The following is a 17783-nucleotide window of genomic DNA, read 5'->3' on the forward strand; positions in this document are numbered from 1 at the left end:
CTCTTCGGTTACTATATATGTATATATATATATATATGACATCAAAGCAACAAAAACGCCGGCCTAATTCGAAACTGCATAGGTAGAGCCCAACATTAAACATTTATGAAAGGTGTTCACATTCCAGCGTCTAGGAGGTTTGTCCTTTGCGCGTTTACTATTCGCTTGCGACGATATCCCATCGATGCAATGGGTGCTGCAATAAAAAAAAGGAAGCATAGGGTTGACTGGGCGTAAGCTGCGTCCGTATGTCGAGTATATGTCAAGTTCTCAGTTTTAAAACGCCAAAACAGGCCCGAGAGCCGGCTCAACCAATTTCTCCGAGAATGCAGTCCCGAACCCCGCACTCTTAATGTGGTGCGCAACACTGGAAAAACAGTACATCGCTAAATACGACCTGAGCTTCTATGGCTGCATAATAAAGATTATCGGCGTGTAACGTCAGCAAACGCACTCTAACGTAGGCCGTCGTCTCACTGTCATCGTCAGTGATAACAGCGCACTGTCCCATACCGCCAGCACCCACGTTATGACCCGTTCTGCGCGATAAGAAATACGCTGATATCGTCGTTTTCTTATCGTGCCATGTTCTCGCAATGCGTGGTCACGCAAAACATCGGTATGCCTTCAGACTCTATATTGCCCGAGTGGCTTTCAAGCTGACCACCTTGTCTTGCTGCTTTAGTAGCAACGCCTTCAGAAAGTAGCAACTTTATTGGCCGAACCCGTAAACCTCCAGTCCTAAACTCTTGCTCATTCATTCTCCCATAAGGCAGTGCAGAGTAGCAAGGTGGATTTGACTCTCACTCGCAACAAGTTAACTTCCCTACCTTTCATCGCCGTGTCCCTCTCGCTCATGAATAACGGCATTCAGTGAAGAGCACACTGTTCGTGGCTCTCTGTCCTTAAGGCAAGGCCTTTTCCAAAATATATACCGGGCCTTCCTACGAAGACTTTAAGCAATACTTATAAATAGCCGTTTCGAAATGAAAAGACGGTTCCTTCGGAGACATGATGTTAGTGGTGGCGACCATGGGGTGGTGGCAAATGACACGTGATGATTAGCCGCTAATTAGCGCAAATAATTGATTAACTTTTCTCACATTTAGCGGCAGCGGGCTCATAGTAATTGGAAAGTTGAAGCGAGCTCTGCGTACAAGCCATATCAACTTTTGGAACTGAGTAAATGCCCTTACCCGCGGAATTGTGGCCCGACGAGTTTCGGCCGTCACGGCATGCGAAACCGAAACTGGGAGGCTGCAGCGAGCGGAAAGCCGCGCTCCTCGAAGCGACGGTCTGGTTACGTCATCCAGCAGGGCGCAGTGAGCGCGCTACCACAGCGAAGAGCACGGAACCGCAGCTTGTGGCTGCCCGTTGCTGGATGGCGTAAGTGTTGACGTAAGCACATACACGCGTCACCTCCGGACGAACGAAGAAGAAACAACATTTAAAAGGAAGCTTTAGGTCGCGGACTTCTATATATATATGTATATATATATATATCTATATATATATATATATATATATATATATATATGTATATATGGGAGACCAATCGTTTTCCTAGGCAACCACTGCTCCTGATTTGATGAGTTTTGTTGCATTTCCAAAAAATTTGAAAATATAGTGACTGTTGCATATGGATTTCCTATTTGGGCCATTGATTTCTGTTATATAAGGTACTCAAAATTGCACGTTTTCAGGAAATCAAACTTGGATGTTTATAACACTGGTAACTCAGCAACCAAAAATTATATCACAATTTTTCAAAATGCACCTGACAGTAAATCTAAAGTGGAAAAAAGAATTACTGCATTATGCATGGCTGTTAAATGCCCCACTAGTACGTGAGTCGCACATTTGCAGTAGCCTTTTAAAGAAAGTAACAAATCCAGGTAAGATGTAAATTATCAGATGAAATTTCGGAACTTTGAATGTTCTAACGGAAGCCGTTTACAGAACTTCGATATCTGTCTTTGGTGCAGAGTTACGGAGTTGCAAACATTGTGCTTCTATTTTTATAAAGCTTATCAATTCTCTGCAAGGTTTGTAAAACAATTCAGGGCCACACTCAAAATCCCGCTTCCAATAGGCACTATAATTTATCTTCCTCGCATAAATGCAACGAATTTCATTAAAAGCGGCCAAGGGTTATCTCAGAAAAGCGTTTCTGCGTTTTACATACATTTAAATAGGCGCGTCGGAGTTGTGGCCCAGCTAAAGCTTCCTCTCAATACAGTATGACAGTATAACTGTCACACTAAAGGGCAGACAAATAACTCGTACAAATGCAAATATGACCTAGAAACAAAAAAGTACGATGTAACAAATTACTAAACTAACGGTGTAAATAAATAAGTGCACTTCTCGTGCGCGATTTGGCAATACTAGTACAGTAAGAGCATCGTGCTGAATTACGTCTGAGTGAACGATGGAAACGACACAGGAGCGCGATGCAGAGGCAAGTATAATGAAAGTACCGTATAGATTGTGTAAGGGCCGCATCCCTGCAAGGGCCGCGCCCCTAACTTGGCAGCCCATAATTTAGGAAACAAATTTCTAGCGGAGATGCTATCGCGTACGTTGTCCTAATGACACGCGCGTGCATCGGCGAAGTTTCGCGCGCTGCGTACTTCCGCGTGCCACTACTAGATGGCGAGACGCATCTAGTAGCGACATATACTATCTAGAGCCATCTAGTGGCGAGCCATTTAGTAGCGACCCTTAGACGGGACAGAATCAAATGGTTCGCTCCCGCGTAAGGGTTGCACCTCGTCAAAATTGGGGGGTGAGTAGTGCGGCCCTTACACGAGTCTATACGGTATTGTTCTACGTGTTAAGAAAATTGGGTAAGTCAGTCTAGTTTGTATTGGCGCATTAACATAGAGCCATCTAGTGGCGAGCCATTTAGTAGCGACCCTTAGACGGGACAGAATCAAATGGTTCGCTCCCGCGTAAGGGTTGCACCTCGTCAAAATTGGGGGGTGAGTAGTGCGGCCCTTACACGAGTCTATACGGTATTGTTCTACGTGTTAAGAAAATTGGGTAAGTCAGTCTAGTTTGTATTGGCGCACTAACATACGGAAGTTAACGGGTGGTCTGATGGAATTAGCAAAGCTCTAACTTAAATACGCGGCTAGTCGTAGATATAGGGCGGCATTTTTGATGGGGAATATTTTTCTTTCATTTAGGCTACTGCTGGGATTAATGCTGGTGACGATGTTCCTGTCCATGTGGATCCCCAACATTGCCGCCGCATCCATCATGATTCCGATCGCCATGGCCGTTGTGGACCAGATAGGGGACCGCTCGGCGACAAAGAGTGCGTGGGGTGGGCCCAAATCTTCCGCAAGTATATACTATGTGCAAAAAATGGAACGGGATAGTCAGAGTGTGCCAACGCACCTTTTGGTAGCGCGACGAGAAGCTTTTCTAATCAAGCGAAGTTCGAAGCGAAAGTGGTGAGTGCGTATGCCTCACACGCGAGCATACTGCTGGTGCAAGTCTTATGTCTACTCTGCGTGGAAGCACAAATTGTGCCACTGCCTGTACGAGCTATAGACTGATCGCGTTCTTGTTTGCTTTCAAATGATCTTGCAAGGTCCAGTGACACTGTAGCACTGCTGCTGCATACCATACGCAGTCATTCTGCAGGAGTGATTGCGAGGAAGTAGAGAAGTGCCAAATAATGTCAAATGAAGCGTTTCTTCCCACCTAATTGCCGAAACAGGCTGCGTTAGGATCCGTTGACAGACTTATGCCGAGCCTAAATCAGGAAGTTCGATTGAAGCTACAGATGTACAGAAGCTACAGAACTCCAAAGAATACACTCCCTGGATTCCCGACATGGTTTTATGCAGGCAGGCGTTTTGTTCACATATCCATCAGAGAGGAAGAATGACTAGTCGAAAGCTACTTTTTTCAGACATTTCCGAAAATTGCCTACTTACTGCTGCTTAAGTATGCTCAAAGTACTCTGTCTTATTCTTTTTATTTTTTTTATTTTGTTGCTTCCGTAAGCCATCTCTTGTATGGAAAATTTTAATACTATGTGTCGTGTCCTATTTCAGGGAGTTCTGTGTTGCATATAATATAAGAACGAGCATGTCGCCGTTTCCCAGGTTAACAACTTCAGTAACGTTGCTCTACTCACACTGATGTCAGATTTTTATTTGTTCGTCACTTCACTCGTCCTTAAAAGTTGCAATTTATTTATGAGCCTTTCCCATGGCGCTGCTGTAGAATCAATATGAAAGATACTTTTTATGCTTCGTATGACGGGATTCGTAGGCCCCACTAACAAAGAGAACTGCTCACCTGCTGAACATTCTAATGAGCATCGACTAACAGGACTAGCTGCTAGACGCATAATGACATAGAAACATTGGAGGCTGCAGGCTGTGAATTGCCCATTATTTTAGTGATCCCCTCGTCCCTAAACGTCATCAAAACCTTTCGCCACAAAAGCGCACATGATGTATACAATGTTGAATGTCAATCAGTAGGGGACTGTCAATAAATATTTCTAGCGCTAAGTGCGATCAGTCAATGGAACTTCATTGCACCGATTTCAGCTGCAAAATATGCCTGTCTTTCGGAAAAAATAAATATAGCTCAACTGGGAACTACGTGGAAAGGTAAGTTGGTTCAAATCCGGACATCCGCTCGTGTAGTGTGTTTCCAGTATTTAATGAAATGCTCGGACATGCCGCACCTCGTGAGGACCTCACGTCCTCTTCGTGCCTCAATTTGCGCCTGCTGTACTTAGTTTGTGACCTTTTTATTCTGCCATTATGTTAATCTTCTTTCGCCGCCGAAAGAAAATAAGTAGCTCTGCGACTTTACCAATTTGTTTTCTTCAATTACACTTTAATAAAATGAACAATAGCTGTGCTTCTTTGAACATTGCGCTTGAGATTTTCAACGTGCATTTGCGTTCCGATGGCTCTGTTCACATGGCTACATACGTTAAAATAAAGTTATTTCTCTATTCTCTCCTTCAGTCCCCATCGGAGTACGTGGCCAGCAGATAGGTTCCGATGAAAAACGGCTAATAGAAGACCGCGAATGTACTGTTTCACTTGTGCAAGAAAATGAAACACCAAGGTACGACTGCTGATGTTTTGATTTTCTCACCTTATGCTATCCGGCTTGTTCTATTCGCATATCCCGTTCAGAGCACAAATGTGGCCATTTGAAGAATGAAAACAGAAACAAGAGCTTAACTACGGGGCACGGGGGAAATATATATATTTGAATTTAGAACACATATGCTTCAATTCGCCACATAGACACTTCGAAACTAATTATTACACTTAAGCGAAGATTTCTTTGCTTAGGAGGAGCTATTGTTGGCCTCGACCGCCAAGCTAAACCCACCTGTTGCTACAACTAACCAACCACTACCACCACCAAGATCTTTTTTCGCTTGCAAATGAAGCTGGCTCACTGCCCTAAAATTTCCATTGACAGGAAATAAAAAAGAACCACTCGTAATGTCGGACAAGGAACCAGATGTAATTGTAAAATGCTATTTACGTTGTAAGTATGCAACCTGATTCGTTTTTTCAGTTCCGCCTTCGCTTTCCGTCTAAGGCGCGCAGCTGAATTTTTAGGACTGAAGCTCTCATAGCTTGAGTTGTACCATGAGTGAAGGCGAAGCCGGACACCCGCGCGCGTCCCAGGCCTCATGATAACGAGGCGCCGCCCTCTTTTTTTTTTTTTTCCTCTTCTAAACCATTCCTCGAACGGTTTACAGGGATCGACGCTCATCTGCCCACGCACTTCCACCTACAAGAATTATTTTTCCCCTTCACACAATCAGTCATTGAAATCTGCTCCCAAGTGGTGCCACAGAAATCGCCGTTCGCCCTCGGTTTCCCGATGCTCTTAGGCATTATTTACAAGCCTGACCAGATCCAGTACTGGTTTGCTGTTTTATTTCCCTCTTAATTTCTTTCCTTTTTTTTTCTTTTTTTGCTGACGCCTTGTGATGTCAGCTTTCCTGACATCACCTTACTCTGGCGATATTGGCACTGCTACAGTCGTTGCTCCCACTGCTGCGAGCGTTATTTCCCGATGATGTCGTTCGCTACTGATGCTAGTGTTACTGAAATTGTTGTTAATCGCAGTCGTTGCTCATCGTTATTTTATTACGCTTTCAGTTATGTTTTTGGTTGTGTTCTTGTGCCATTACAGCGGAGACATTTGTTTCTGTGCTATTACGTACTTCTATATATTAGGCCTATCGAAACACTTTTGGTGTCACGTAATCTGGACCTGGTTGCGCTAAGTTACATTTTTGCTTGTTTCATTCTTGTCTTCTTTTTTGCATTTGTGCGTGCGCGCATAGGCAATGTACCTCGCAATGTTTTGATTCCCTCCCCCCTTAATGTAATGCACACCGGGCGATGCTTATGTATGTAAATAAATAAACAAATAAAAGTGTACTTCTTTGTATAGCTACTTATTTACGTGGAAAAGCTCAGAATTAGGCACGCCACACCCTTTGTTCCGGCTGCCTTATTTTATCGTTTTCCTTCCTGTTCTAACTAAATCTGGGGTGTGGGACTGCTATAATTTTTATGTATGGAACTTGTTCTCCAGCTGTCTGAAGCTTTAGCTCGGGAGCTCCGATCTGAATACATGGGAACGAATACATTGTTTTTCGTGCATCCATTGCACCGATTTTAAGGAGGCTGGTTGCATTCAAATGTAAAAGTCCGAGTCTAGTAAGTTTATACTTCTGTAATTCAGCAATAAAAAATTAAATCACAATTCTGTACACAGCAGCTAATAATACATCTAAATGGGACAAAATTGTACAGTATACCACTTCGAAAATAACGTTAATTTGTGAGCAGGAGCTTTGCGAAACCCTAACAAACATTGTAGCAATTTTATATAGACTGTTGACTCACATCTCAACTTTTCCCGCTTCGAATACTCTATGATATGCAGTTTAGAGAACTGCAACATCTGTAGTCGTTACGGAGTTACGAATCTCTGTACAGTGCGCTTCAACGTTTTTCTACTTACTAGCTTTCGATAATTTTTGTTCAGAAGTGCATTTCGTAAATAAGAATTTTGCTTCTTAGAGTCACTAAAATTTACTTTTATCTCTCAAGTGCAATAAAGTTCGTTTAAGTACATCCAGCGATTGCCTCAATAAAGGATTTCTGCGTTTTGTGTGTATTTGAATAGGCGGAATTGTGGTTCTCCTCGAACTAAAGCTTCCTCTTAATGGTAAATCAAATTGCATGACGTATCTCGGTATCTTATTTACATACATGTCGCAGAAACGTTTTCCTAAACCTCCTTGACGACGCACTACTTTTCGGTCGCGGATGCGAGCCGTAAGAGAAGTCTTTTTTGCTTTCGTAGCATTGCCTGCTATGTCGGAAACGGACCGTACTTTCTTTGACACATGGCATCGGTATAAAATTTCTAACGGCGCCACTGTACTGTTGCACAACTGACTGACAAACTCACTCACAACTCACTATTTATAGAAATGTAAGAACATTCAAGTACTGGAAGTAGTATTGTGGCCGGTGCAGCCAAGGCTATTTCGGTTCTACAGTGAAGATGTATATGGGGGGGGGAGGGGGGGGGGGGGGCTCGCCAATTCGTTCGTGCGTCCGTCCATCCATGTGTCGCCTGTATGCCGAAAACTCCTCCGGTGCAACCCCATGTGCATGTGCAAAAAAAAAAAAAAGTCGTGGCGGTGGCCCTGAATGTTATCAGCTTCTGCCTACGCATAAAGTGCATTACCATTTCCGCGTGATGTTCTCACGCGCCGCAGTTGCTCTGAATGTTATCATCTTATCCGTGTTATGACCGTCTTATGACGCGTAACCGTAATGGCCATATAGAAAACGTGGGATGGCAGCACTCCTTTGCTCCCATTGGATCGTCTAAATGCGTAATAAAACGCAATTGTGCGCCCACCAATCGTCGGCTTGAACGTCGACATAGCGAGCCCCGACGGCAAGTAGATTGTATCCTTCGTGTTGGAACAATTAGGAGTTGAGTGCTACATGGAAGTCAATGGGCTGACCACGCGACACCGGTCGTCTATAGATTTAACCTTTGGCAAGAACTTGTCTAGCATAGCAGTACAACCGATCGCGGCGTACGACAGCGACCACAAAGCTATGGTCACTGTGTTAACGAATGAGACAAAATAAAGACTATAAGTACCACGAAGTTATGTACCACACGTGTTTTCAATCAATCAATATAGCAATCCGATAGTGATCAACATAAATAAATGTAGTTGTCGATATAGTCATCCAAATACAGCTTCGCTGGTTATCTTTCTTCACAGAGTGGAAGAGCACTAATTTTTCTTTTTCGCTTCATTTCCTCAAGATTTCCTATTCTGCCATGAAACACATATTGGCTCTAGCCGTGGCCAATTAAAGCAAGGGTACTCCACTAGAGGTAGGACTCTCGCAACTGGAACTAAATATGTACTGAATCAATCACTGCTGCAAAACAATTTTTTTTACCTTACACAATGCCACGTGTAGTGCCCCATGCTTTCGCTCTGTCCTTTCCAGTCTGCACAGTCAATTGTGCCGCACCACGAAGCACAAGTTTCAGCCCCCGTGACAGGGATCGCCTTGTTCTTAAAATGAATTGCTAGAGGTTCCGAAGTGAGATACAGTGGCGTTACGAACTTGTGATCCGAGTAATCGGCTGCCTGCGTGTTCTCCACGCTTCATTTAAGCTCCCGATTCCACAGCACCTCTCCCACTGCGATGCAACCTTTTTTACGTCGCTTTTGGCTGAAATTTGGCATTCACAAAGACGTTTTCGTTCCTCATAAGGATGGGTGACACCGTTGCGCGTGTGATGATTCCATCAAATACCTGCGCGTCTTCCCCGATACGACGACCGGAACAATCTACGATGCATCCCATTAGATAACCTGTATTCACAATCATACACGGCGACAATGGTATTTGAAACCTGCCCACATACCTCACAAGTCCAGAAAGCGACATGTGCATTACGGCACGTATCCTGCAATTCTTGAAGTCCACAAGCCTCAGAGAGCGGCTGTTGTTTCTACGTGGATCTACAGACGAAGAGACACCCTCAGTACCTTCTTTACTTTCTTTCTGTGTCATAATGTAACACTCTTCCTACTGTGTAAGGCAGGGAACTAAACGTACGTCCCGTGGAACTCCCTGCGTGAAAGCGCTTTTTGCTTCGGTTTTCCTTCGTCCTCTTGCCAGAACTGAAGACAGGCGCACCAGGCTGCTCCGAACTACGCTGGTGCTCGGCGTGTCTTACGCAACCAGCATAGGTGGTACAGGTTCACTCATTGGAACTGGGCCCAACGTTCTCCTTAAGGGAATCATCGAAGAGTGAGTGCTAGCAGCTCTACATATTCCGACGATAAGATACACGATTTTTTTTGCGCTTTCGCTCACACTGCTTGTGCACAAAAATCTAGCATGTTTCCAGGTTCCACGGAAATCACTTTCGTCACGTGGATCCTGTACAACGGACCCACGATGCTCCTCTGCACTCTGCTGAGCTGGGCGTACATGCAGTGGAACGCCAGGGAGGCCATGTGAGTCATGAAAGCGAACATGTTCGCTCTCAAAGTCATTCAGCGGTTATGTTTCCTTGTCTCAAACAGATGCAATGTACGCAAGTTACTGTCGCGACAACCAGCAGTATGGGCATTAATACAGAACGCGACAAATTATTTCAGAATTACAGCCTCACGCGAAGTCGCAAGATGTTCTGCCTTGATTTGTCCCTATAGGGGCGCGGCTTGTGTTCACATTATTGAGGTATCCACTTTGACACGCTTGACCGAATGTTTGGACTCCGAAAGCGGGCCCGCGAGTGACATTTGCCGCCATTCTGTGCGGCGGAGCCCAGTCGGGCTCGGCACTAAAGACGAAGAACGCATTGCGTTCCAAACTGATGGCACTTGGCTCATAATGCTCTTCTGTAAGGCTGTGCTGCGTTCAACTGCGTATTCTCACGATAAAAATACCAAATAAAGAATTGAGGTGGCGCTTCACTGCCACAAAAGTTCGGTGAAGCCATCGTCACCTAAACGGAATATACAGTTCTATATAAAATAATACGTTGATAGGGCGCAAGAGTTCCTTCACGAGAAGTGGAAAGCTCTGCTCGAATATCGCGCCTAATTTACTTGTTGCGTTAGAGCCTTCGTCATAGCTGCCCCAATCACCTAAATGTTCGCGCTGGAATTGCCACTGTTTAATTGTCATTACGTTTCCACACAGTGCACAATAACGTGTCCAATGGTAAGGCCACGAAGCTCAATATCTTGCATTTAAATTTCGAAGCGTCAGTGTTGTTACATTGGGTAAAATTTTGGAACACTCACTTTCAACGTTTCAGGATATTGTTGTAAGTTTTTCCTTTATTTCATAGCGATAGCTGTTGTGAGTTCACTCCCCTAGTTGTGCTGATATCCACTGGTGTAGAATCCCCAAAATTCTTCGCGAGAAAATTGCTAAGAATGAAAAATTATTACTGTATCGCGAGTATCCGAATTTACACCCAAAAGATTAGCAGTCGAGGACCCTACCACTCGGCCACCCTGCCGATACTACAACAGTGGAGAATACTGACTCTGCAGAGCGTGATCTTGCAAGCAGCTACCACGATTGGCTAACGCCCGCTCAATATCTGCGTGCAAGATAGAGCTGGTGTCGGCGCCTTGTTCTTGTACTAGCACGTCGCCTTCCCAGTTGCGCAGGCGGTCCCAAATTAACTTTTCTGCTTTACACGCAATTGAAACGATAGAGAATGGGCCACGCATGTCATGGGCCATGGAACTTGAGACACGCGTGTCAACACGATTTGTGCGAAAGCTTCAAGGGCACTGGGATATCTGCGCCGGAACCTGCGGAATTCTCCTAACAATGTTCGAAAACTGGCCTGTCTAACACTTGTGCGGCCACAGCTAGAACATGCAGCATCTATATGGTCCGCATATCAAAACTACTTAATAAACTTGCTAGAATCCCCGTGCCACCGTTCTTTGGAATGATCTTCGCGATAATATTGCATCCATATGCAACCATCAATCATTCCATGATCAGCTGCGCGAATACTTTCAAGTCACATCGTGACGTTAAACCTTCTCTTGTATAAAATATCGCACTTTTTGGCTATTGTTTTTTTGTAAACCGCTGCTTTATTATTTTTTACTTGAGTCATGTGTCAGACATCTGTGCTGTATTTGTATACTTCAATTATTTCTTGTACATTGCTCTTATGTTTGTTGCTGCTTTTTAGTACTAGCCCTGTGCAATGCTTTCCCTTTCCCTTTTTTGAACTGTATATTTTGCATTTCTTATAATATCCTTTTTCGTCCCCCTTACTCAATGGCTTCTGGGCCCTGTAAAGTATTGTGAATAAGCACATCTGCTTTGTATTTATCAGCCTTCTCTTATTAGCCCTCGGCTTCTAATGTTTCCTGGGTGGCACTGACGTCCCCTTGTTATTATTAGTTTTCTTCCAAGAAAACCATGAAGTGCACTAATGGGGTAGACCAAACATTAATTTTAAGAAAGCTGAACAAATTCAGCAGCAAGAAGCTAAAGCGTCGTTTTAATAACGACCAGTGGCTAATTCAGGATAGGTACGAAAAGACGAGCCTTTCCACTTTCCCACTAGACGGCGCAGCTTCCACAAACGAATACACCTCGCACTTCTTAAAAGGAGATTGTGAACTCGAACCTGCGAATGTTTACTTCAACAAACACCATTAGCGAAACAGTCTATAACGCCTGACACGCGGCCACTCGAAAGTCTTTTGGACTTAGGAACATTTACCGGAAATGTGCTCACGTGGGGTGGCACACGGCAGGGGAGGCGCGAGAGCGTTAAGGAGCCTATGTCGCAGAAATTTCGGCGTCGGACATCATCTCGGCAAAAATATTTCTTGAACCACACATACCCAGGGCATTCATGAGACGCAAGAAATGCACTGAATTAATTGAATTTCTCAAGCTAAAATAAGTAGAAAAATCGTAAAGTGCGACTTACAGACAGCCTACAGACATGATAGCTCTCGGATTGTAATTCGAATGTACGAGAAAACATGATTTGGTTACTCAGAAACACAAACAAACTCCTTTCCAGCGTTTGTACAATGCACAGACCGGAGACGGCGTCCGCCATTTGCGCACGCCGGCGCGTAAATATCTCAGAGTCCACAGAGTGGCGCGTCCGCTTCCTTGAAACACTTGCAGATGGCGCTCGCCTTCGTCGCATCGCGGCCCATGCAAGAGGCCACGTTTCGGCCAGAAAGCCCGCCTTCGTGCGTGGCGTTCGCCGCGAGCGTTTACCGGTAAACATTACGGCTACATACCCTGCAGTTTCCGGGAAGCGTGAGGGGCAGCCAGGGATCTTTGAATGCTATCGTGTTCCACTCTTAAAGGCGAAGTTTGTGCGCCCTCCAAATTTTTCGGTGAAGGTCCTTTGCGGAAGAAGTGATATCCGCATTCCTTCAGGGTCCTAAAGAGGTAGCCTCCTGCGCAGTTCTTCAACAACATGAAACCTGACGAAGCACAGTGGTCACTTGTTAGGAATTGTCTTAGCAAGTGACGGAAATTTGACAGATACGCCTTTTTTTTACGTTTTGTGAAATTCAGTTTTGCGAAGCAGCGCCATGTGCTTTTCTGCATTGCTTGCTGACAGCATACAAAGAAGACCGTGCCGTGTCGTGTGTAAGCAGCGAAACTCCTGTTAATAAGGGGCCCTTCAGCGTGAAACAAAGTTTACTTGAAAGTACAATAGTTGGCCCGTGTGTCGTGAGCATAAGGCTTCCAGGGCAATACATTTCACCAGCCATCACGTCACTGGTTCGCGTTACGTGCAAAACTGTAATCTTTTCCTTGTAAACTGTGTCACATGGGGCACGGTGGGGCAGTTCAGAGTGCTAAATTGATCGCGGAATATTTTGTGACGGAAGTAACGCAATCTTATCCCTGCTGGGGCTCATCTTTCACAACGTGACGCGTCTTTGACGCTATTCATGGTTTAATAAAAATACTACACTTACCTTTATGTTGACCTCAACAGGAGAAGCGAAGCGGACGAGTCTACAAAAGAAAAAGTCCGGGAAGAGATTGCCTGGCGGTATAAAGAGCTGGGAAAGATCAGGCGAGTGCTAGAGTTTTGTGTCAATATTTCCTGCGAACCTGCTTAGGTGACGGGAGCTTGCTTCTTTTTTGCCTCACATAGCCTTAATAGTAATAGACAGGCTCAAAGTGGGCGGATCTAAATTCCTCAGTGGAGGATCGAGTATCGGTGCGCGCGCATTACTCTCCTGGCTGTAAATGCCTAAAGCGGAATTAAACGTAAGTGTGAAAATCTTTCGACCACCGGCATCGTGTTCTAAAGTAAGTTCTATATATACTTAGCAAAATTTCGAACAATATCGCAGTTTATTTGCTTTCAGCATGCCCTGGTTTATGGCCGCTTGAATAAACACACACGCCGTATTTGCCACAGCACCGCGAGCTAAAACACGGTCGACAAGCAGTCTGAATTGATAAAATTATCCAAGAGAGCTGTCTAGGGAGCGCCACTTGCGGTCTATAAAACTGTGACCGAAAATACGCACGACATGGACGTGCGTAAAAAATTCGCAAATAGCCACGTCACTAGTGTCCCGAATAGAAAATTACATCGAATAGTTTCATTATATTGATATAGCCTAAAGGTGCTGGCAATCCAGAGACAGGCATGTATATCGTGGCAGGGGTATCGGGCTGTTTGTGACTCGAAGCGTGTATCAAAGGAGTGGTAGTCATGCTGAGTAAAGTCAAAGTCGTTCTAATAAAATTCAGAACCATATATGTATATATGTTTTCGTTACTTTCACAGCTTTGCAGAGATCTGTGTCGCCGCATTGATCGGTACAATGATCATTGCCTGGTTCGCGATGAAGCCGCAAATGTTTCCGGGATGGGTCGACGCTATTCCTCACGGAGAGTAAGTACCACAGGAAGAATGTTGTCTTATCTCGACTGACTCAACAGTTGGTCGAATAACGAATAGAAGCATTTATTTATCAATTCTGATCGTACGTAGCTCGAAACGTAAGGTGATTTTGGCAGCATCTCGAGAAGAGCCAGCACTGACCGCGATGGCAATTTCACGCAGAGTTCCCAAAAGACGTTCGGTTAAGCCCTCTGGAACAATATAAATTATCATAGCCTATAAAGATATAAAAGACTCAAACTGACAGCTTAGCTTCAGGGTTGTAATGTTTCATAAATGAATTTTTACCGGAATGTACTTGTTGTATATTCCGGCAAAAATTCATTTATGAAACGTTACAACCCTGAAGCTAGGCCGCCAGTTTGAGTCTTCTATATCTTTATAGGCTATGGTAATTTGTATTGTAGAATGCTTAGCGATTGAAACGGGATACTTGGAGCACGTGCTGGCTGGCACTGTTGGCCATACTGCTGGGCGCTGAGGATACCGACCTCGAGCTTGTTCCGTATAACATGAAGGCGAGAGACTCTGCGATGCATTCTGAATGCATTTTGCCCCCTCAGGAATCCCTCAGCGCTGACGGCGGTGGCAAAGAAGTGCTCGCCCCCACGCGGTCTGAGTCTTGCGTTTCATTCACTGAGCACTCTAGCACATATACATGAGCTCCATGCATGGGCACGTTCCTTATGTTTGAGCACATCAAGAACACGTGCCTGTGGCCATGTACCAAATTACGGGACGGAATAGTTATTTTTCTTCGTCTAACTCGGCGGACAGACACGCATTACCGCAAGCTTTCTGGGGCCATGAGCACACTGCTGCCAGCGCGTGGATGAATGGGAGCGACATTCTGACGTGACGCTACAAGCAAATCAGGTCCTTCTAGGCAGAGAGAACAGCGTCCTTCTGGCAGCTACCAGGCGGCTCACGACGTTCGCGTGATTGGAGCGGCCAGTGACAGGCGTCGCACCTCGATGCTGGCGCACGATATGGGACCGACGGGAGACCGTCAGCGTTCGTCAGCGCAAGGTGAAATATTAAATGAAGTTAGCTCGACGTCTTCTGCTCATGGCCCATCATACACTGGGCAGCTCAGCAGGAAGGCTATATAGCGTGCTTATAGCCTGTGCGCGCAAAATGCTCGTGGCAACAGCAGAAGGCCCAACGCTGCGCTGGCTCCGCCACCAAGGCGATTTAGCTTATCGACGGTGCGCCCATTTCGCTTAGTTGTGTTTGCAGCTAAACGCTTTCATTGTCTACGAAGACTAACCTCGCGCGAATCGAGCACGAACCGTGCACGCGCTGTCTCGGAGACAGCACGACAATGGCGGTGGCAGTGCCGATGGTGCGAATGCGTCTCGAGCTTCCGCGTAATTGCCGTCGCAGTAAAACATATGCTATTACAAGTGACGAAAGTGCGTGAAGTACGGGGAACAATGCGGCTCACAAAATATATTCTCTATCATTATGATAATGACTACTGTTTTCTTTAAAGAAGCATTTGAGAAGTGTGTAAGAATAAAAATAAAACCTATGGAGGCGCTGTGTTGTCACCTGATTGTTGAAATATTTACTTATCCTCCCGGCATTTGCATTCTAGAAAGTTCAGAGAGTTCAGAACGAACGCGTTGCAGTCGTTGAATGTAGCTTGGCAGAACATTGGCAATGTCTATGTTGGTACTCCATATTGCAGACCAGCGCACTATACAAGGACAGCGCAATTATTGATCCGAACACATCGCGTTTCTGCTAACCCTTTGTTGGAAGACGCGTAAATCTTTCAATTATGCACGCAAAAGTGCACGTAAATATTTGTGCATGCAAATGTACACGTAAATCTTTGGGCACGTAAATATGTACGTAAATCATCTTTCGCGTAAATGTACACATAAGTTTCGTACGTAAGTCCTTCGCGGTGCTTATACTATTGTGCGCTCCTCTGCGACAATGACGAGGAAACAAAAAGTCCCGCTTTCTGCCGTAGGATACATTCAACAGAACTCCCGTTCATGCTGTGATTTGGACGATGCGCGTGGATCATCTGCAAGCATATTCTTGACCTTGTGTCAGCCATCGTTGGTTTTCTGCTTGCAGGCTCGTGAAGCCCAGCGCCTTGGTCGCCTTCATGGCGCTGCTGCTATTTGTAATACCGAAGGATCCCGGAAACCCGTGGCAGTCGCAGCCACTTCTCACGTGGGAGGAGGCGGTCCACGGCGTCAAGTGGGGCGTCATGATCCTCGTGGGAGGAGGCATGACTCTGTCGGAGGCCTGCAAGGTTTCGTAAAATCGAAGAGAGAGTCTCTTTGACGGACAGTGCTGATGTATCATTGTTGAGCTGAGACATAGTCGGAGCCGGGAACCCCAATGATGACTCAAAGAGAGTTTAGCTTTAATAACAAGCCGAAAAGAAGAACAATAACTAACACTTGAAGTCAGGCGACATAGATGAAAGCAGTTCACGAAGGAGACCTAAAAAAAAATACACACGAACATTAAGTCAGTTCGCGTAAATGGAGAAAAGACAACTCACAAAAAATGTGACCTAATGTAAGCTAGCATATAAACTAAGGATGCATAAATACGCAAAAGAGGTCGAATAAAAAATCCTGGAACGTTACGTAAGGTCACATAGATACACAAAACACAAAAAAAAGCCTATGAGCTCTTCTGTGATACGGACTGGAATGGTCACCCATGTATATGCTGAAAAAACAATAGAATAAAAAGATCACGCTATAAGTAAAGAAATGCCAGCGCGAACAGGGAAAACAGGGCAAAAGCAGATGCACAGAGGTCAAATGAAACGCACTCCGTGACCAGCATTCGCGATTTCTTTTTCAAGATAAGTCAAGTAACAGACAGCTCAAGGGAATATAGTCCTACACTATAACCAAGGCAATGACAAGTACGAACGGTTCCTGCGAAGGAGAGGCTTCGTTAATGGAGTCTCTTATTCCTGTTCTAAGAGCGAGCTAAAATCATCCAGTAACTTTGGGCGCCATGTTGTTCACAGCATCTGTAATCATGAGAGTGACGCATTTGATCATTGTAATCTTCAGCAATCTGGACTTTCTTCAATGCTGGTGGACAACGTAAAGGGCATGAACGTGCTGCCACCGGCTCTCACCGCCTTGCTCTTCTGCTTCGCTGCGTCCATGTTTACGGAGATAACAAGCAACACGGCCACGAGCTCCCTGCTACTGCCCCTTGTCTGCGACATGGTAAACGGCTGATCCCTATGATTAACGAATTATTACTCTGATAGCGTACCCTCGCCCTGAGGCTGATAAAGCATTAGAACGTCGACGACCTTCACATTTGGCGTCACCACAATTACGATTCGACTAGTTCGAGCTGCTTCGCTTGCTCTTCTGCATACATCTACATTCATATTTTTCGTACGAGGGCCGCGAGAGATGAATAAGTAACAAGCTAGGAAAAGGCGACCCGCAAGGCCACAGAGGCTCGTGTTGCACACAAACGTTTGCGCGAGTGCGTGGCACGCACGAAATTTCTGTGATGGACTCGCCTGTTATACTTTGCTATTTGGAACCGCGCGAATTTGATTCAGTGTCCACGGAGTCCTCCTGTTGAGCACGGGGTCACGATCGAGTTTACTTTCCGGCAGCCGCGGCACTATCGTCATGTGTACGTGATTCAAATAAATAACAACGAAAGAAAGAAAGAAAGAAAGAAAGAAAGAAAGAAAGAAAGAAAGAAAGAAAGAAAGAAAGAAAGAAAGAAAGAAAGAAAGAAAGAAAGAAAGATCA

The 17783-nt window shown here is 45.0% G+C and overlaps 1 protein-coding gene across 1 annotated transcript in view; it reads left to right on the top strand.

The window, feature by feature from the left end:
- LOC142576003 (Na(+)/citrate cotransporter-like) overlaps positions 1-17783 on the top strand; it is a 30147-nt gene that overhangs the window by 9509 nt on the left and 2855 nt on the right. Inside the window, exons 5-12 of the mRNA XM_075685873.1 lie at positions 3192-3322; positions 5004-5106; positions 9246-9377; positions 9467-9586; positions 13090-13170; positions 13897-14004; positions 16108-16288; positions 17073-17234. Coding sequence (XP_075541988.1) covers positions 3192-3322; positions 5004-5106; positions 9246-9377; positions 9467-9586; positions 13090-13170; positions 13897-14004; positions 16108-16288; positions 17073-17234 — 1018 coding nt within the window. The remainder of the gene's footprint in view (positions 1-3191; positions 3323-5003; positions 5107-9245; positions 9378-9466; positions 9587-13089; positions 13171-13896; positions 14005-16107; positions 16289-17072; positions 17235-17783) is intronic.

Source organism: Dermacentor variabilis, chromosome 3, assembly GCF_050947875.1.
Source record: "Dermacentor variabilis isolate Ectoservices chromosome 3, ASM5094787v1, whole genome shotgun sequence".
Lineage (NCBI taxonomy): Eukaryota > Metazoa > Arthropoda > Arachnida > Ixodida > Ixodidae > Dermacentor > Dermacentor variabilis.